A 22,690-nucleotide genomic window follows, 5' to 3' on the forward strand; every position below is an offset into this window, starting at 1 on the left:
ACATTATATTATATTATATTATATTATATTATATTATATTATATTATATTATATGCAGAGAATCGGGCCAATCGTACTGATCCAACAATTTGTAAAATGATTATTGCGGGCTTTACTGTCCAACTTTGAGGCTGGTGGGATAATTTCCTAGACGATGATAAATGCAAGGCTATTTTTACTGCCACTAATGATAAACCAGAAAAAGACAATTTAGGCCGACCGCTTCGGGCAGGACGATCAGATGCTGTCTATACCCTTATGCTTACAATTATTGAACATTTTGGAGGTAGATTTACCAATCAGTATGAAAACATTAGAACTCTTCTTAATGGTTTAAAATGCAAACATTTAGGAGAATTTAGATGGTATAAAGACACCTTTCTTAGTAGGGTTATAGATTTACCCGAAAGTAATTATGACCATTGGAAAGCAAAATTCATTGATGGTCCTCCCCCTTTATTTGCTGAAAGAGTTAGAAAATCACTTAGAGGATCTTATGGCGAGGTTCAGTATTCAAGAAAAACTTATGGTCAGCTTATTGTAGCTTGTACTCAAGAGGGTTTAGCCCTTTGCAACGAGCTAAAATTAGCCAGACAGATTAAGCTTGACAAACTCAGAGAAAAATCTCAATTAGGAGATTTTTGTGAACAATTTGGTATGGATAAATCTTTAGCAAGAAAAACCTAAAGATATTCTAAGCCTGATAAATCCTATAGAAAGAAACGTTCTAGGCATAGAACCAAAGAAGAACATGACACAAGAAAATCCTATCGTAAGTCTACCAGATTTACGAAAAATTGATCCAAAAGAGAGTTAGCAAAAATCAAGTGCTATAGGTGCAACCAATATGGTCATATAGCTCCAAACAACAAGTTACAAAAACTCAAGTCCTTAGGACTTTCTAAGGAAGTGCATGACCAAGTCTATGGTTTATTATATACCTCTGGTTCGGAATCTGATTATGATTCTACATCTGAAAATAATTTTGAACTACCTAATTCTGGTAGTGAACCCGATCAGGTTAATAAATGCAATGATTGTGATAATGATACTTATAATTGTGACGAAATGATGTATAAACTTCAAGCACGATTTGAAGATCTAGATTTAAATATTCAAACTCTTACTGCTGATAATGTCCTTAAATTGCTGAAGGAAGTTACAGATGAAAAACTGCGTGAAAAAATCATTAATTTTGCTACTCAAAAAACTTCTACTAATACTGCTAGTATTTCTAAGGATAATTCTTATGATAATATTTCTAAAGATAATTCTTATGATAATTATCATATGTCTTATTCTTTAGCTGAGGTAAATCGACGTCTTGCGTTGAGTCAAACTTCAGGTAGAGATACTACCTTTGATGATTTAAAAATAGAATTATAAAAATTAAAGAAAGAAATTAGTTCTTTAAAACAAAAATAGATGATCTTCGATCATAGGATTTTGAAAATTGAAGAAAAGATTCCTGACATTCCTGAAAATACTACTTCTTTTACTTCAAAAGGAAAAGAAAAGGATTTTGAAAACTCTGAAGATTCTGAAATAGATAAACTTAGTCTAAAAGAGGATTTGAAAAAAGATTATTTCTTAGGTATGATGCAACTAGTTACTGCTCATAAATGGTATATAAATTGCATTATTCCGATTAATAGGAAATTTTCTATCACTAATATTGCTATGATTAATAGTGGTGCTAATGCCAGCTGCATTCAAAAAGGTTTAATTCCAACTAGATATTTTGAAAAAACTACTCACATAATTAAGTCTGCATCTGGTCATAGTCTTGACATCAACTATAAATTGCCATATACTCATATATGTCGAAATAAAGTCTACATTCTACATTTCTTCTTTTTGGTAAAAAAAACTAGTTATATCCTCCTATTATTTTAGGAACACCTTTTATAAATGCTATTTATCCTTATACACATATCGATGCAAATGGTTTTAAGGCTACCTATAAAAATAAACAAATCTCTTATAATTTTGTTACTAATCCTGTAACAAGAGATATAAATGCTCTTATTAGTATGAAGTAAAAGTAGATCAATTTCTTACAATTAGAAATGATGAGTATTAATATTCTTGATACTTTAAATTCAGTAAAGGTCCAAGAAAAAATAAAAATAATTTTTAATCATTTGATTGTTGATATTTGTGCGGATCACCTAAATGCTTTTTGGAACCGAAAGAAGCATATTGTTTCTCTTCCTCATGAAGATGGTTTAAGTGAAGAAAAAATTCCCACAAAATCTCGACCCTGTAAAATGAATACAACGTTAGTAGAATTCTGTAAAAAAAAGATTGATAGTCTTTTACAAAAGGATCTTATAAAACCTTCAAAGTCCCCTTGGTCTTGTACTGTCTTTTATGTCAATAATGCTGCTGAAAAAGAACGGGGTATGCCTCGACTAGTCATCAATTATAAACCACTGGATAAAGTTTTAAAATGGATTAGGTATCCTATACCGAATAAAAAGACTTACTTTATAGATTATATGATGATAATATATTTTCTAAATTTGATTTAAAATCTGGTTATTGGCAAATTCAAATTGATAAAGAACATACTTATAGAACTGTTTTTAATGTCCCCTTTGGACAGTATGAATGGAATGTTATGCCATTCGGTTTAAAAAATGCTCCTTCTGAATTTCAAAAAATTATGAATGACATTTTCAATCCCTATATGGATTTTATCATTGTCTATATTGATGATATTTTAGTATTTTTGAAAACCCTTGAATCACATTTTAAACATCTGAATATGTTTAAACAAATTGTTTTACAGGATGGTTTGGTCATCTCCAAATCAAAAATAAGTTTATTCCAGACAAATATTAGATTTTTAGGACACAACATTTGTCAAGGTACTATTGAGCCTATACAAAGAGCTTTAGAATTTGCTAAAAAAATTATGTGATATTATTACTGATAAAAAACAGCTGCAAAGATTCCTTGGTAGTCTTAATTATATTTCTCCTTTTTATAAAAATCTGTCTTGATATTTAGTTCCTCTGTATGATAGACTAAAAATGGATTACAAAATGCCTCGAACTCAAGTACACACTGATTTGGTAAAATTAATTAAAAAATGAGTTCAATCTCTTCCTTGTACAACTCTTGCAAACCCTAATTGGTTAAAAATTGTTGAAATCGATGCTTCGAATATTGGGTATGGCGGAATACTTAAACATGTTAATCCCCATACAAAAACAGAATGTTTGATTAGATTTTATTCTGGTAAATGGACCGAAAGCCAGAAAAAATATGTCACAGTAGCTCATGAAATGTTAACTATTGTAAAATATGTTTTAAAATTTCAAGATGATTTGTATGACCAGAAATTCATAGTCAGAACTGATGCTCAATCCTTTAAATATATGTTTGACAAAGACTTCAAACATGATACTTCTAAACTAATCTTTGCCAGATGGCAGACTCAATTAGCCCGTTTTGATTTTGAAATTCAGTATAAAAAGGGAAGTGGAAATTCTTTGCCAGATTTTCTCTCTAGAGAGTATTTAAAAGATCAATGAATTTTTATACTTACTATCTCTCTGACAAGGTAGTCATCTCTATTATTAAATGTCTTCCTTTAAATGAAGATCTTCATTATCTTATATTAGAAACTTTGATTCGTAAAATAATTGAAGAAGAGTTTATCTCTACTCACGATGAATTCGTTGTCGATAATATCTATTAGTTTGATATTGATTTAAGTGAATAATCTTTGTAGGATCATCCAAAAAATTCAATAATGAAGCTCTTCCTTCATTTCTTCTCTCACAAATTTTTAATCGCTTTCATAAAAGCAACCCCCCTGAATGCTGACATGCATATGCTTATTCTACGAAAAGTCATTACTAGTTTCATTACAAAACATACACTCTATGAAGATATATCTGAATATTTGGACTGGTATGTGGGTGAATGGAAGGAATTTGACAGACTCGACTTTATTTCTGATGCAGAATGGATCCTACTTGGCAAATAGCCAAAGGAAGAGGAAGGGGTGGAAGAAGTCAAAACTCCTCATATCAAGGAGGAAGAACAAACCCTTTATATTTTGATCGAAGAAATTTTGCATATAGCTCTGCAAGTTCTAATTTTCCTATATTGCAACAAAGAAATAGGACTTTAATTAATTCAAAAATTCTTCAAGATGAATCATCATTATCAAAAACTCTGAATATTGGTTCTTCAGTACATTTGAAAGATATTCTTGAAGACCATCCGTTATATAAACAAATGCAATCCTATATATCGGATCAATAAAAAATTGCAGATTCTTTTGCATCTATAGTTCAAGAAAATTCTGAAAATAACCTGCATATGAAAAATTGAATGCTAAAGAACTTATATTATATATTGAAAATCAACATATTCCTGGTCAAGAAAATACTGAAGATGCATGGTGAATACTCAGAAATTATCTCACTGCCAAAGTTTATTTCACTGGTGAATCATATAAAACCCGGACTTATTATGAACGTATATTAGTTCAAACATTCAAATATTATATTATATTTTATTATATTATATATATAATAGTTTTTAGCCTAAATATTTATAACATTTTATTTAATTTTATTAATATTAAAAATAAAATAATACTTTTTATAAATTTGTCACAAAATCTAATGTCATTTTTTAAGATCATTATTTTAATATTATATGTATTAAAGAGTCGTTCGGTATGAGGTATAATTATAATTATAATAATTTGGCGATAAAAATTCATGATTATTTAGTTAGAGGCATTAGTTAGTCTCGAAATTATTTATCTCACTATTTATACCATATTAATGGAATAAGTTATCACATATACATGCTAATACAATTTATTTTGGGATAACTATTCCCGAAATAACTTGTTCCCAATCAAGTCCCCCTAAGGGTGTATATATGTGCATACATGCATGTGCGTATATATTTGTATTTCACCAATATCTTACTACATTCGTTTCATATTATTTAACTTTTGTTCAGTGGCGGACCCAGAATTTAAGGATTGTAGGTGCTTAAAAAATTAAAAAGTTGAAAAATAATAATAAATCACCTCAACAAGGTTCGAACCTGGGACGTCCCTTTAGTGGAGAAGCTTAAGATCAACTTAAATGCCAGTGCACCCAACCAAATTTTATTTTAGTGGGTGCATTTATATGTTTTATACCTATTTTCATATGTTTTTTTATGTAATTATACCTATTCCGCGTCGAGTTTACTGGGTGCCGGAGCACACGCAAAAACTAGGGGCATACATAGGTCGGGTTGGTTCGATTTTTATTAAAAATAAATAAATAAATCATGTCGGTTTATTAAAACTATAAATCAAATCAAACCAACATAAAATTATTTTTTTCGATTTAGGTTTTAGTTGGTTTTTTCGGAGTTTTTTTTTTCATTTTTTTATAATCTTTAGTTTTTACAATTATCTTGTGATCGAAAACTAGATCAAATATGTTTTCACTCATGTGCTAATGAAAAACCATAATTATGAAAAAATAAGGAGCGAAAAACTCTTTTGAAACTAAAAAGTGAGATGAAGAGTGAAAAGTTTAGGTTTTAAGTTTATATTGGGTTTTCGATCATTTAATTAGCAGTTAATGGACAAATATTACAACTTAAAGGCCCAGATCTAAATATATATCTACATCTACTTTCAAATTATTGAAAATTACTAAAACTAGTTGAAAAAATATTTTAAAAGTAGATTATAATTAATATTTTATGTATAAAAAAGTTTGAATATATATATATATATATATATATATATATTATGTCGGTTTGATTCGGGTTCGGTTTGACTTTTTTTTGGTTAAACCAAACCAAATCAAGAATGGTTTTTTTTTTTCTAACGCCAAACCAATCAAATTAAACCATACGTCGGGTTTTTTTCTCGGTTTAGTTTGGTTCGTCGGTTCGGTTTGACTTGACGGTTTGGTTCGTACACCCTTACCAAAAACATATGTAGGTCCGCCCCTACTTTTGTTGACATGACACAACTCTTAAGAAAATTTTATTAGAGGTGTAGTTTACTGAAAATTAACCTTATTAATGATACTCAGAAACTTTAAATTTATCTATATTACTATATTATGTAGTTATTTAATACTAAGGATAGAAAAAAAATAAAGTACAATTCTCTTAATTTCATAAATTGAACAAGTAAATTAAACACCTGTTTTCAATATGAGAGTCATGTAACAAGAAACGATATTATCTATTGTCTATATAAATAAATGAGTTGTGATTGTCATTTAATAGAGTATTACATAAATTATAATTTATCTAAATAAATATAATCTTTAAAATTTGACCTTATTTTTATTCTTTATTTTGTATTTCCTACATTGAAATATATTTATAAAGTTAATAATTACTTATTATTTTTACTTGTAAAATAAATGTTAGATTTTGATTATTATTAATAAAACTAACTTCCTTATTATGCTAATTTACTTCATTATAGATTATTATTAGCTTATATACTTTATTAGTACTTCTCATTTTTTTTATCAAGAAGATAATATTCATGTTTTTAAGAAAAAATTGTTACATGAATTTAAAAAAAAAATATATGATAATTTCAAAGAAGTCAAAGAAAGTTGATGATGAAAGAGTATAATAAGTATTTAAAAATTTAATTAGAATAAAAAAAGGAAGTATAGTTATTGTTCAAAATTGAAGGAGGAATTTGATTTATAAAGTAAAATTAGGGAGGAAAAATAATTTTCTCTTTTAATAATGACAAATATGTGGTACGTACTGCACAAAATCTAGAATCCTTAGTTGTTACGTTTTGACTAAAGTGGGGGAGAATGATTGATTGTTTTTTTTTTGGGAGTAAATACATATATACCTCTGATGTAGATAACTATACTTTGAATTCGACCTATTATTTCACGATTCTTACTTAATCTATTATAAATACATCATTTTTTGCTGAATCTCAGTCACAATAAAGTAAGTAAACACACACACCAATCAAGTACTGCCACGTGTTAAATATATTTAATTTCATATTTTATTTTATTTTTTTAATAATTTTTTTTAATTTAATTTATCATCCCACCCCATCCAGCAACCTCCCCCGCATTCAGTTCCCTCCGGTAAAATGGAGCTCCTATACAATCTCCATTTTAATGGAGCTTTAAGCTCCATTTTTATTTTATTTATGATCCCACCCCAACCCCCAACCCCACCACATCCAACATCTCCCTCCCCATCTCCATCCAGTTCCCTCCATTAAAATGGAGATTGTACATCATCTTTCCTTTTTAAAATTATGGCGATGATGATGTTGTTGTTGCTTTAATTGATGATGTTGTTGTTGTTGTTGAGTTATGATGATGAAGAAGAAGTTGGAGAAGAAGACAACGGTGGATGGATGGGTTTATGAAATAATTTTAAAAAATAAATAAATATTGACTTTTGAATATATATATATATATATTATTTTCACGTGACAGCTTTTAATTGATAAAAAAAAGTGAAATTTGAGACTAAAATGGTGTATGAATAATAGGTCGAATTCAAAGTTTAGGTATTTTTTTGAAAATGTCGGAGATATTTATGTATTTATTGTCTTTTTTATGATATAGTTTTATTATGTTTTATGGGCGGGAAATAGTGAAGTGAATTGAGGAGCTTATATAGAATAGAATATCCTTAAGTTGCTCTATACTCAAGTATTCTCACCGTCCACGCCTTTTGGATTATTTTTATGTTTTTAATCCCCCTAATTAATTAATTAACTTAGAACTACAGTATCCATCCATCTCTTCTTCTTCTGCTGCTCCAAAAGTTCTTGTCCTGTCTGTTTCCAAGTTATAATTCATTATCCTTTTGCTGGTTATTGATATACGGCTATGAATTTAAAGTGGTTAATGCTTCCATTCCTCTGCTTTATTATTGAAGCTGATGATGAGGTGAAAATTGGAGCCATCTTTTCGCACGAATCGCTCGCCATGGAAGCTGCTGTTCGTGACGTCAATTCTAATCCACGATTCAAACTACAGCGGATTCCTAGGGATCATTGCAGGTATATATCTCATTTGATGTTCTCAATGTAGTTGGCAAAGGTTTGTTGAGGCAAATAGGATACTGGTGCAACTACTCTGGGTTATCCGTTGTGCCTCTGGAGTCTCTTTATGCCAAACCGGCAAACAGGTCAAGTTCTACTCAACGGTTGGATCAGGTTATATGGCCAGGGAAAACTACAAAAAGACCGCGTGGATGGGTATTTCCAGAAAATGGTAGGCCGTTAAGGATTGGACTCCCAAGGAGAGTGAGCTACAGAGCTTTTGTTTCAGAAGAAGAAGGTAGCGGAGTGGTCCACGGGTACTGCATAGATGTCTTCCTTGCAGCCTTAAAGTGTCTTCCATACCCCGTGCCACATAAATTCATCATGTTTGGCGATGGACACAAAAACCCAAGCTACAGTCAGTTAGCAAACATGATCACAGCGCATTGCAAGTATATTCACGCTACCAGCTTATGTATTTTTTAACAGTCAACTGTAACACTGTTTTTTTTTACAAAAAAATTCCATGATAGGTATTTGATGCTGCAGTGGGTGACATTGCAATTGTAACAAACCGCACAAAGATTTCAGATTTTAGTCAACCATACATAGATTCAGGGCTAGTATTAGTGGTACTTGTGAAGAAGATAAGATCGATTGCTTGGGCTTTCCTGCGGCCATTTACTCCTCTGGCGTGGGGAGTCATAGCCGCATTTTGCCTTATTGTGGGAACCGTAGTGTGGATACTAGAGCACAAATTTAATGATGAATTTCACGGCCCACCCAAGAAGCAGGTGGTCACAATTCTATGGTGAGTTAACTGGCTGCCTTCCTGTTAGTCTTCTAATAAGTACTTAGTGGGTAGTTAATGGAGTACTATTATTTAAGTACCCGGATCCTATGCAAAAAGCTACGGACACCGCTGTTTGGATTTGAAATCTTGCATTTCCTTGATGTTCCAACCTCATAATATGCATGTTGCTCTTTGGTATTTAAACTCATCGATCTCCTTGTATCCCATGTTCCGTTTGCAGGTTTAGTTTCTCAACTATTTTTGGAGCCCCAAGTAAGCAGCTAGTTTCAGATAATAACTGTATTTATTTATATTGCTAACTTTGGCATAATGGATGAGTCATAAAAAAAAAAAAAAAAAAAAAAAAAAACCTTTCAGGAGAAAACACAGTGAGCACACTGGGTCGAATTGTACTGCTTATATGGTTATTCGTGATCTTGATAATTACGTCGAGCTATACAGCAAGCTTGACATCGTTTCTAACAGTTCAACAGCTCTCGTCATCTATACAAGGGATTGAATCATTGGTAACAAGCAACGAGGCAATTGGGTACCAGGTAGGCTCTTTTGTTGAGAACTACTTGTTTGAAGAAGTTAACATTGCAAAGTCTAGGCTTGGTCCTCTTGGATCACCAGAGGAATATGCTGATGCCCTTGAACAAGGAAGAGTTGCTGCTGTAGTTCCAAAAAGTTGGCCCAGAGTTCACCAAAAGTGGGTGGGGATTTGTAAGTATTTCCTTACTCATATAATATTGAAAGAAAGCTAGTTGTACTAGTGTATTAACATAAGAGCTGATAGCTTGATCCAATTATATTTATAGGCATTTCGGAGAGACTCCCCCTTAGCCATTGACATGTCGAGGGAGAAGGGAGAGCTAGAGAACGCAGATTCAGAGCAGCTTCAGTTGAAGAGCTTTTGGGGTTTATTCCTCATTTGCGGAGTTGCTGGCTGTTTTGCTCTGCTTGTATATTTCTGCTCCATGCTGCACCAGTTCAGACGACATTTTCTACTTGTAGTACTAGTAAAACTAGAATATCACGTTCGCTGTGGCTTAAGAAATTCTTATCTTTTGTGGATGAGAAGGCAGAGATATCTGCAAATAGGGAAATGGAAACCAATGATCATTTTGCAAAACAACAACCCTTCTCATTTCCAATCTTGTACATTTCAATTTCTTTTATTGTGTAACCAGAGAGAGATTGCGTAGAGAGCATTCGAGTGTTTCATGAATTACCCACTAACTTGTATCTTTAACACAATACTCCCCCTCCATTCCTTTTAATTTGCTCCCCGGTAGTACTTTTCATATAGTTTTCAAATATTTAAATTTTAATTCAAAGAAATTAAAGTAATCTAATCTAATATAGCTTTGAAACTTAATCAAATTGAACTTTTTGCAAGCATGAATGGTTGAATACTAATCGACTGGCCAAAAATCGAGCCAAACCATGGATAACAGGACAAAGCAAATGTGGGAAGTTGCAGTTATAATTGACAGGATACAAGTCTTGACTCGTACAAATATCTTGTACTGGTATACACAACTCATAAAACTGAACAGCAAACACTACTTTTATCATACAAGGGAACCTTCTCAAAACAAAGTTAATTCAAGGCACTAGCAAGGCAACATGTGGTCTAACGAGATCACATCAGTTGTTAGCAGCAGCCTGCTTTGCACCAAGAGCAAAGAACTCCGAAATCACTTCAAGAGGCATCCCCTTGGTTTCAGGCACTTTCAAGAAAACAAATATCCATGATATAACGCAGACGATAGCATATATACCAAATACACCAGCAAGGCCAATAGAAGACAGCATCACAGGTACCGTGTAGGTAACAATAATAGCCCCGATCCAGTATACTAGGGCACATATGGCAATGCATATACCTCGGACCCGAGTTGGAAATATCTCTGAACAGAGTATGTTGGGAATGGGCCCGAGCCCCATTACAAATGAGCAAAAGTATAAAACAACACAAACTGTTGATATAGCAGCCTTCGCAACAGTCGCCATAGTCACTAGACTTCCAATGACAAAAACAATGAGAGCTATTATTAAGATTGGAATTGTGCCTAGCAGCAGACTCCTGCAATACAACAATACACAGAAAGGGGAGCAATTATAACTGAAATGTAAGGACAATAGGCATCCATATAACTGCACTTTCCACATTTGCTTTGTCAGGACAATGTGGAAAGCGGGAGGTTAGTAAAGAAGCATCGTATGAAAAACATCATATTCACTTTAGTAGTAACTCAAAAGGAAGTTACCTCCTGCCAGAGATATCCATAAGCCTCATGGCAACAGCTATTGAAGGGAGCATTAAGAAATATGTGATTGCACTTATCAGCAGAGATGCAGAAGCAGAACTGATGCCAATGTTTGACAAAAGAACTCCCGCACCTGCTTTCTCAAGTATTTGCGGAGTGTAGTACATAACTCCATTTCCTGAGAACTGCATGAACAACAGCTCCACGTAAGAATACTTCAACGAAAAGCAGACAGTGTTCTAAAACAGCATAGATCACCATATTTTGTCCTATTAACCAAGCTGACACTAGCATTCCTGTGCAAGGATGGGGAATCGAGAAATGAAAAGAAAAATCAGGAAGATATCAGAGGTAGGAATATCTTTAAATTAGTGATGTTTCGGTATTTATTTGGAGGTTAAATTAAGTTATAATCTTGACCACCCGGCATGAAAGAAATATTAAAATCTGAAGCCACAAAAGAACAATGGTCTAGCAGTACGAGCAGCACTTGCAAATATTTCACATATCAGCGACCAGCATGAAGTATTGGGATACTCCCTCTTTTCAGCAAATGAATATACCATGTCTGCCGAAATTTCTCTGTCAATTATTATACAAAAATAGTGCTGTTTCGGTATTTAATTGGAGGCTAAATTATGTTACGATCTTGAGCACCCGGTATAAAAGAAATATTCAAATCCGGGGCATAAAGGAAAATGGTCTAGCACTACGAGCAGCACTTGCAAATATTTCATATATCAACAACCAGCAGGAAACATAGAGATCCTCCATCTCTTCAGCAAATGAATATACCATGCCTGCCTGAAATCTCTACGCCAATTCTTATACAAACATCGAAAAAGGAAAAGAAAAATATCCCCGTGTTATTCAATTAATTGAATATGTAAACTAACGTAACCAACGAGTCACTCTATTATATTTCGTTCATGCAACCTTACAAAACAAAAACCGACGCATTGAACATCACTTTTTCATTGACTGGATTCTCACCAATATCCATCTCTGTGGAAGCTGAACATACATCGTCCTATTAGTTATCAAGTTATTTTATTTCTGCCGGTTCCCATGATCTATAAAAAATACTCAAACTATGTCATGACCGATCACAACTTATCCATGTCATCCCTTGATTAAGATTCAATTCAAGACGAAGAGTCTAACCTCTTATGATTCTGCAGAGCAATTTTCCCAAATTTCTAAACTATCAACAGAAAGTTAGGTCAAAGGTGGGAAGACTGATCCAAATAACAAGGTCGGAAAAGAATTTATGTACTACACTTCTTGAAGAAATAAATATGCTTCCCAGTTGACTCTTAGCTGCATAAGATCTCCGGAATCACTGTTAAGACAGTAACTGCGCCAAATGGACAGTCAAAAAGTTTCTAAAATATAGCAAGAAAGCTACTGATTTCAAGTCCATATTTAAGGAGGGAACATAACCAACCTGCAAAAGAGAAAGACCGTCACGGAAGTGTAAGGATGAAAGACAGAAGTTACATTATTTTCTAGTAATATTAGCAATTACCTGCTGAAGTATTTGCATACCCACACCAACAATCAATGCATGCTTGACTCCTGGTTCAAACAAATCTCTCCAACTAGGCCCTTTTCCAGATGCTTCAGATGGATGAATCATAGCTGGTCCAACGGGATGTTGATCCATCAAATCTTTTGAATATAAAGCAGGTTGACTCACCAAAGCAGCAGCTCGACCAAATTCACCACCAGCAGGCATATCACCCCCGGTAAGAGAAACTAAAGATCCCCTATGAGTTCCCTGAGCTCCACTCTCATGCAAATAGATTCTTTTAAAACCTCCCTCCTCCTTTTCATCATCACCTTCTCTCTCTGTCCATTTCCATGCAAGCTGCCATCCACCACCAATGTCAGCACTGCCAACTGGTTCACCGTCATTACCCTGCATCGTGCTAAAAATAATTCCACGGGATGGAGGCGGAACTATGTCCTTTTCCAAGCTTGTTGTCTGACGTGATATAAGTGGGCTCTGCAAATTGTCATCAGATTCTTCAGCTGCAGCCTCAGATGCATAATCGTCGCCCTCAATGGCAACGTTTTCTTCATCCCAATCTTCATTTTTTGTTTGATTTCCAGCAACACTAAACATGCTGCCCAGATGTGGAAAGAGCATGCTTCCCTTGCTTCCTGTATCCGGAAGCTTCTCATTAACACTGCCAAACAGAGCAACAACGGGGTCCATGAGGGGAACATTATGGGCAAATGTGCTTCCTTGGCGAGATGCAATACCAAGTACACTTTGCTCAGTGACAGGGCGAGCAACCAAAGAATGTCCATGTTCAGGCCCATATAACCTAATTTGATCTTTTTGAGCACTTGATTCCTGGTCCTCCACAAGTTCATTTGCTGGGCCAATAATGTACTCCTCCACTGATGTTTCACCACCAACTTCAAGACCCTCAACTAGCAAAGCCATTTCCCCTGTAAATAGAAGTTGCATCATTATTAATACATGGCAGATGGTAACCTTGCCATTTTCATAGAAAACCGATGATCACTGATAAACTAAAGGAGCCGACCAGCACTAAAGCCAAATGCAGAAACATGAAAAGTTTACAGATACTCTAAGTGCAGAAGGCAAGATGTCTAATGTATCTTACATGGAAAACTCCAGGACTTTTTCCACCTCTACAGAACCAAGCAAGTGCAATCACCAAATTTTACTGTTCCGGCTATATGCCTAAATAAATACTGAACCAAGTGAGGTAGTATAGTTCACGTGATTGGCCAGGTAAAAGACAAGTGGGCCTGGTAAAGCCGCAGCTAAGAAAACAAAATTATACTTTTATCTAACAACTTAAACTTTAATATGAGATGATCATGCAATTCAACAATTATTATTTATTACCATTAATAAGATCAATTTATGAAGTCAGGAAAGACCTTGACAACATCTTTGTCATAGAAAATCAGAACTACCCAATATTCCATGCCTTATCAATCGTACTGTATAATGTATCAAAACTCAACATAGCCAAAAGAGCGTCTTGCTATTCCATACGTCTGAAACTCTTATCATTTATTTTGCCAAGAACGAACTATTCAAGAAATAGGAGAACATTTAGGGAGCATACTGATAAAAAGATGCAGTACCCTATACTCCTCTTTTGCCAACTAATGTAACATTTCAATTGAGATTTAACAGCATGTTTACCACATTAATACTAAATAAAACATTTAGTAGTTGCAAAAAGACTGCATTGACTACTACAGAAAGCAAGATGTCATACTTCAAGTTCAAAATTTGATGTTTCAAAAGTGTAAATCTTTCTCTAGGATTGATGATCGCGAAAAGTTTCAAATTTGAAGATTGATAAATCATCCACTTCTCAAATTACTTAACTACCAATTACATTAAAACCCAGAGGAAGCAGCAGCAAAGTAATATTATGAATTATACAGAAATTAACAATCAAGTCAATATTCACTGACTAAGGAAAAAATTCAAAAATATATATTCAATGACTAAGATCGCCTTCTATTATTTATGTGTCCTAAATTTGAAATTCCTGTTACAAACTAGCCACCCTACAATAACAAGAAAATTTTGCTTTTCTGAAAAAATCCATCTGCCCATGTTTTTAGTTTTTATTTTCTTTTGTGGTAGTGTTGTTTACCTGATATATCCCATACATGAACTAACTTTCTAGACATTTTCGTATATAATGCACTAGCTGTATTACTCAATCTTCAATGGCTTAAGTTTATGAGGGAAAAAAAAAAACAATCAATTTAGTGAACCTGTCGAGATGCAACCTACTTGGGGGATAATTTGACTGTAGGAAATATGCCGAATTGCTTATGAAAATCCATCTAAGAGCCTGTTTGGGTGGGCTTACAGTTTAAGGAGTATAAGCCAGAAATCCTAACTAATGACTTTTGGCTTATTTTTGTCAATCCAAACAGGCTCTAAACTCTGAGTCATCCTCATTTCTTTAGGGGGATGCATTTGTTTTAGGTTGCACTATATTTTGCAAATTTGATCACACAAATAAAATCAAATACCAATCCATGAGCTCACCAGAGACATCTTCTTGTCCACGGAGCCTCTGCAAGACCTGCTTAGCATCTAACATTCGCCCTTTACTGACAAGCCATCTGGGGGACTCGGGTAAGTAAAATATTGTCAATAAAAAATACAGAATGGAGGGGATAGAAAGTACACCAAGCATCAGCCTCCAAGTGGGAGAAGTCTTCAAGGACATGGCAAAAACCATGCAGTATGAAAAGAACATGCCAACACAGCCAGTGAACTGAGGTAGAGTGTTCAATAAACCCCTTATCTCAGGTGGCGCTGTTTCAGATATATATATAGGGACAAGAGTAACTGCCAAACCAACTCCAATCCCATCCAACAGTCTTGCCAAAAGTAGAACGTAGATATTTGGAGACCAGAGCATTATAAGGCCACTAAGAAAATAAAGAAGGGAAGAAGTTATGAGCAAGGGACGACGACCAAACCAGTCAGCTATTGCACCAGCGCAAGTTGTAACCAAGATAGATCCAATAAGTGACATGGCAACTATAAGTCCTTCCATCGTAGGTTGTGTGTCCAGATTAAATTCCTTTTTAATGTATTGGATGGACCCTGTACTTTTGAAACAAAAAATGAGTAGAGAATCATAACCAATTGAAAGATATCAATGGATAAATAACCTTGTTGAAATCTGGACAACACATGATACACGCAAGATTTTGAAGAGGAAAGATGAAGTAAGTAGTACTCCATTTGACAAGTAACTGAAAAACAAAATCAGAGGATTACCAGCTACAGTGGCATTGTCCCATCCTTGCAGAAAGCTGCCAATGGCAGCAGCAACTGCTACAAGCACAGCTCCACTCATATCCTTCAAATAAATACTACCAAAGAGAAGTGATTGTTAATGATTATTGAAAGAGGAAAACAAAAAGAAAACTATGTCAGCATCACAGAGAAATTCAATCTATTTACCTTAAAAATGTACTCAAGTTGGATCCAATTTCATGGGAGAGAGCGAGCAGGTGGAGAAGAATTAGAAGCTTCCGATCAAGCAAAATGACATGATGATATACGATCGAATTAATTAATCAATGTGAACAAACAAACAGAGTTTTAGGTTTGGGTTTGGGAATTAGGGAAGGAAAGGAATGGAAAAGAAATTAGTAGGAGTAATATTATAGTAATGGATAGCGTTTGTAGTGCGACACCTGCCAGCACGTAAGCATAGTCTGCAGCGCCCATCCATTCGCTGTCCTCCCCAATTTTCACATTATACTTGTCTGATAGATCGAAAAGTTTAAGACGCACCTAAATTAAATTATTTGAGTGATCTAATACATATTTAAACTTTTTAAAAGTGAAATTTTTTACCCCTGAATCTGACGTGAAAAAAAACATAACTATTTAAATTAAAAAAGGCGCGTCTAAATAAAAAAATAATTAAAAATTTCCCTCCCCCACCCCCAAACATCTTCTTCATCACCTCCACCCCAAACATTTTCTTCATCACCCCACCCCCTAAACTTCAACCCCAACCCAACCAACACATCTTCTTCATCACTCACCATCCCTAAACTCCAATCCCACCCCCAAATAATGGGATTTTTTCACACCCCGATCCGCCCACCCAATCAAATCAATGTCAATTTCACCTATAACCACCATTTTTTCTCACAATACCATTGATTAGTCATCTAATCCGTCACCATTATTGTTTTAGCTAACAAATTTTAAATTTTTAATATTTTTTATAGATTTATTCTAAATCACTAATTTCGAACTAAGCTTAAACGGGTTCGTCGAAATCCAATGACTCGTGGTATTTGTCGGAGCCTTTTATTATCTCCGTTAGCATCAGCAGACTAAATGGATCTATAGCCTATGCTTTCTTCTCATCGAATTCTTTCTCCATTAAATCAAGATACAAACTTTCAATCACTTTAGATGAATTGAAAAGTTTGCAACTGATTTTTTCAACAAAGGACACAACATGTTTCTTCAAATAGTTCCAAACTCAGCAGAAGAAAATCTTTAATTAATGGAACATCCTCATAATTCTTAGTTCCAGGCAAAACAAGTTTTCCTTCAATTTCCCAAAAGTATGAATATGTTGAAACTTCCCAAAACTCAATTCAAGAAAAAAAAAAAATTAAACATGGTTTCTGGACTTAAGAGTTTTAATAACCCGAAGTTGATATGGATTGGTGGACTGTATAAAAGGTAAAAGAGGAGTTTAGAGTTGCATTAGTAGTCCAGTAGGCTATTTGCAGAGGAAACACACCACAATTTTGGATTGGTAGTGAAGAAAAAGAAAAAAAATTGAACAATGAAGGTTTTGAATATGGAAGAAAAAAAAAAATTGACCTCATAACAATGGAGGTTTGGGACAACAATGAAAATTCTGGATATTGAAAAAGAAAAAAAAGAATTTAAATTAAAAAAAAAGAAAAATTTATGAAAATAATAAATTTATTATCTTTTTCGTATCATGCTGATGTGGCGCTGACATGGCAGGCGCGTGTACAACACCACACTACGTGCAAGTGGTATAATGTCTGACAGGGTGTAAAAAGTATCACTTTTTTATAGTTTAGGTGTGTAATAGATCACTAGTATAGTTTAGGTGTGAACTAGACTTTTTGTGTATAGTTTAGGATGGAAACGATGTTTTTTCCCTTTGATAGATAGAATATAATACATCCATTAATTTTTGTATAGTAATAGTATATTATTCTTTAATTATGCATAATTAATGTCTGTACTAATTATATACAATATTGTATGCACATTATTTTCTGTGTATTAGTAATGTAAGACTTTCAACACATGTATTAATTTATTAAATGACATTATTATACCTTAAATTATTTTTCATTACAACCTTAATCCATTAGTCATGTTCACTCTCATCCGATCAACCACAGTGTCTTCAAAATATGCCACTGATAATTTGCAATTAGCCATGTTGGATTTGTCAAGTGCTTTAAGTTTTGCCTTGACAATCTTGACTTTGTGAAGTATAGAGACCATGTCAAAATCCATTTCATCTCTAAGGTCACGAAGAACTTTGGGACCATGAGTAATTTTTGTCTCTTCATTCATATTTTGAAAATCGATCAAAAGATTAGTAATCTCTTCAATATCACTGGCCTTCACTGTCTCGATTTCAGGGAAGAAGTTGAAAAAATTGTCTTCATCAGTGCGGTTAAGTTGGCCCATCTCCAAATCCCTTTCCGTATTAAGATTCAAATGAGCTTGCTTCTTCAATTCGACGTAACTTGAGAACGATTTTGTCATAAGATCGTTCATTTTCACTTCAGTTTATGAAAATGGAGATCTAGTACAAGCTATCTCCACAAAAAAGGTTGAAGGAAGGGTTACATAAGTAAGGCTATTGATAGAGCATTGAATACCTGGAATATATGATTCAGATGGGTTTACACTTTACGATGGAGATGACAATGATAAGTAACCTCTTATAGTTCTCAAATGGCAGTTCTTTTTCCATCTCTGTGCAGATTAATATCAGAGCAAATGAAATCATCAGATTTCTAAAAAAAAGGGTAATTTGGTAAAAATAAATCCTTTTATAAAAATTATATGAATATATATTATCTTTAATAGATCAAACTAAACACTGTGTAAAAAATAATGTATGTATAATTAATATCAATATTACTAATACTTGCATTACTAATACACCTTATTCAACATTATTATTCTTAATACACTCTACCAAATGACCCCTTAACGTTTTTCGCCTCAATACACTCACTATTTTTTTGTGAATCAATTATATTATAATCAATTTAAAGCAGTAGTACTGGTATTTTTGGAAGGGAAAATTAAAGTAGTATAAATGTGTGTTTGGTATGATTTTTCCTTGTTTAGTTGTAGTAAAATATTGAAAAAATATTTTCCAAGATAACTCATTTTCTTTTATTTGAGGGAAAATAACTTCCCTCGTGGACCAAGGAAAGTCATTTTCCGAAAAATGATAAATGTGACTTATGCTCCCACCCCAACAACACTCATATTCACATAACTCGAAAAATTTATATTTCTCAAAAATTTACATTACTCGAAATATTTTTCATTGTGCTTTACTTCAATTTTTCACTGCTTGAAATAAAAAATAGTGAAACCCAATTTTTTTTCATTTCCAATGTTCGTTGAATGTATTGTTATTTTCATATGCATAGAGGAAGACTTACCTATGTTACTTTTGCTTATTGCATATTTCATTTTGTCATCGATGTAGCTTGTTTCACAAGATTGAATAAGCTTGTCGTTCTGTTATATTTCTATTGATTATAGTGTCTTGAGATTGTCCTGACAAAATATTGAAAAGTGTCTCCTATATTTGCTAATTAACAGTTGCTTAAATTTAGTGATTGTAATATTTTAATATTCGATATTGATATTATTTGTTATGATTAAATTAGTTCTTTCAAATTGTTGAATTGCTAGAAGCACTGATATACTAGTTAACAGTTAGTAATACTTTCTAAAAAATATTTTTTCACTTAGCAATCAAATACTAAAAAATATTTTTCTAAAAAATATTTTCTACTCACCAACCAAATACCATAAAATATTCGCTCACCAATCAAACATGAAAAATTAAGTAGAAAACCAACTTATTTTCCATCATACCAAACACACCCTAAGCAAACAAATAGTAAGTAGCAGTGAAAAAAAGGACAAATACGAAAGAAGGGCTTAACTTAACCATGATTGATGTTCCTTTCATTGTGCATCCATCTAATTAGTGCATCTATCTGTCTCTTCCCGGTGAATCTCTAGCTTCTCCTTTGCATCATCATCGTATATACATATACACATAAACTAGTATAGATATATATAGGTCAAATGGATCGATAGGCACTCAAACTTGTTGCCAAAATTCACTTAGAAATCTCAACTATGGCTTGTACCTATCAGACCCCTAAACCCCCCGAATTTTAATTCAATTGGACATTTTTTGCCTACATGGCATTGCACGTGCTGTGTAATCTCGAGAGGCGCGTGAAGAGTAATTTTTTTATTAAGTTAAGAATAGAAAAGTGTCAAGTGGCACTGAGGGCCTCAATTTTTATTTTCTTTATAAAACTAAATTAAAAAAAAAAAGCCTCCAACATATTTTTAATAAAATAAATTCTTTAAAAAAAAACCTCCAACATAATTCCTTCTCCCCCCCACCCCCGATACCCCTATTTCATCTTCTTCACCATTCTTCTACTTCATTCCTTTTTTTTTTTCCTAAACTTAATTCTCCTACCATTTTTTCTACTTTTTCTCCCTTCTTTTTTTTACTTTTGAATTTGATTTAAAAAAAAATTGTTGTGAATCTTATTCATTTTCGCCATTAGTGTGCCGGAAGAAATGAAAGTTTCCTACATTTGAATTGTTAGATTTTCAACATATTATTCATAGCAAGAGTCAATGTATGTAAATTCATGTAAATAACAACAACAACAACAACAAAAATTCAGTCAAAAAAAAATGAAAGTTTGCAGTGAAGGGGGATGGGATGATGACGACGACTATGTGTGTGTGCGAAGACGCCGGGGGAGGGGGTGAAGAAGACGACGATTGGGCGGATGAGGGATGCTTGAAGACGCGGGGGAGGGGGGGGATATGGTGTGGTGAAGAAGACGACGGGGGGGGGGGGGGGGGGGGTGTTTTTTTTCTTTTTTTAAAAAAAAAAAAAATTAAGAAATTATTATTAAATAAATAATTAAATAAAAAAATAGAAAATATCAGCAATTCCATGTATAATTTTGTTTTGCCACGTATTTTTTTTAATTGATTAATTTTTCCACGCATCGCGTGTGTGCAACACACACTTCAGCCTTTTGCTGATTGATAAAAAAATGTCCAATTGAATCAAAATTCGGGGACGTTAGGGGCCTGATAGGTATAAGCCATAGTTGAGATGTCTAACTGAATTTTGATAACAAGTTTGAGTGTCTATCGATATCTTTGACTTATATATATATTAGTACTAAAAAACAAAAACATAAAACAAACGCACTAATAGGTAACTCCACAACATCGCAAGTCGCACCCAATCACTGGAAGGAATAAACTCCCATATTACCATTCTCTCTTTCAAAATCCATACTCCTTTTTTACAACTCCCCATTTTCCCACCAAAAACCCATTTTTCTCAAGTCAAATATTTTTCTCTTCAAAATTTCAAATGCAATGTTCAATGAATACAAATTCTCTCTCTTTAATAGCTTGATAAGAAAACCAAATTTCATAGTAGCCAATTTAAAGAAAAAATAATTAAATTGATTGAGTGACTTTATAAGTAAAATATTTTATAGTTGTGACTTTTGAAGTAAAAATAAAAATTAAAGTGATTTTGTAAGTAAAATACATATTATTAGATGACTTTTGAAGTAAATATCAAAGTTGAATGACTTTATAAGGACATTAATTAAGCTAGCAAATATTAATTCCTAGATAATTTTGATTTCTTAATTCAATTTGAGTATTTCAACATCAATTTACCTTTCTACTTTGAAAAATTGATCAAATATATCATTCGTCAAACTTTTCAGTCAAATTCATCTTTCTTGTCATGCTTTGAGACCAAATTTATCTCTCTACTTTGAACAAATAGCTAAATATATCTTTCGTCATACTTTAGAATCAAATTTACCCTCAATGTCAGATTTTGAGATCATATTTATCTTCGTTATTAAAAAAAATTCACATGTACTCTTTCTTCAACAAAACAACTGAAATTGGTGTGTAATATTGTGTGCATTTAGATTTTAGAATCAGTGGATAAGTTTTCTAAGCAAATGACATGATAAAAAAGCTTTGTGGATTCAAATTGTGTATAAAGACATAAGAATGAAGAGTTGTCACGATTGGCACATAGAAAGATCTCTTAACTAGATCATCCAGAGAAATATCATGTGCGTCTAATCTGTTGTATTTGACTGTCAAGTGTCATTTCACGAACGCTGCATTGATGTGGATCCATGAACTAAGGGAAGAGTATATTTGTTTGTGTTTGTATTGATGCAATTTTTTCGTGAACTGTGCATTGATAAATATTCAGTGGCTTAATCTCGTTGAAAAAAATTGATCAACAAAACTGAGGGGGTGTATTTATTTGTGTCTTCTTTGTGGCTCGAGTCGGGTCGCGCGGGTTATATTAGAGTTTTTTTTTTTAAAATGAGGCATTTAACGTCGATTTCGGCTTGTCTATTAAAGAAATGGTACATGTAAAAAGTTTCTTAACAATAAAGATAAATTTGACCCCAAAGTATGGCATTGAGGATATATTGGACCAAAGTATGACAAAAGGTATATTTAGATAATTTTTCAAAGTAACGGGATAAATTTGACATCAGAGTATGACGAAGGACATATTTAGCCCCAAAGTATGACAAAAAATATATTTAACCATTTTTTTAAAGTAACGGGATATACTCAAAGTATGACGAAAGGTATATTTAGCCAATTTTTCAAAGTAGAGAGATAAGTTTGACCCTTTCCCTAAAAAAATTAACTACTTCCTTGGTCCATCGATAGTTGTCCACTATTAA

The 22,690-nt window shown here is 33.2% G+C and overlaps 2 protein-coding genes and 1 pseudogene across 2 annotated transcripts; 1 reads left to right on the forward strand and 2 right to left on the reverse strand.

Moving 5' to 3' along the window:
* Positions 1 to 7,877: 7,877 nt before the first annotated feature.
* LOC107879581 lies at positions 7,878 to 10,067 on the forward strand (annotated as a pseudogene).
* Positions 10,068 to 10,296: 229 nt separating this feature from the next.
* LOC107840663 (monosaccharide-sensing protein 2) lies at positions 10,297 to 16,429 on the reverse strand. Its single transcript, XM_016684600.2, has 6 exons — positions 16,092 to 16,429; positions 15,906 to 16,000; positions 15,162 to 15,728; positions 12,630 to 13,561; positions 11,102 to 11,286; positions 10,297 to 10,917 (listed from the first exon to the last, which is right to left on the reverse strand). The coding sequence occupies exons 2-6, from the start codon at positions 15,982 to 15,984 to the stop codon at positions 10,479 to 10,481; spliced, it is 2,202 nt and encodes a 733-aa protein (XP_016540086.2). The 5' UTR covers positions 15,985 to 16,000; positions 16,092 to 16,429; the 3' UTR covers positions 10,297 to 10,478.
* A 1,564-nt stretch (positions 16,430 to 17,993) lies between these two features.
* Positions 17,994 to 18,428, reverse strand: LOC107879580 (syntaxin-112-like). Its single transcript, XM_016726599.2, has one exon. It carries the CDS (start codon positions 18,426 to 18,428, stop codon positions 17,994 to 17,996), a length of 435 nt encoding a protein of 144 aa, XP_016582085.2.
* Positions 18,429 to 22,690: the final 4,262 nt, after the last annotated feature.

The sequence above is a fragment of the Capsicum annuum genome, chromosome 8 (genome assembly GCF_002878395.1).
Source record: "Capsicum annuum cultivar UCD-10X-F1 chromosome 8, UCD10Xv1.1, whole genome shotgun sequence".
NCBI lineage: Eukaryota > Viridiplantae > Streptophyta > Magnoliopsida > Solanales > Solanaceae > Capsicum > Capsicum annuum.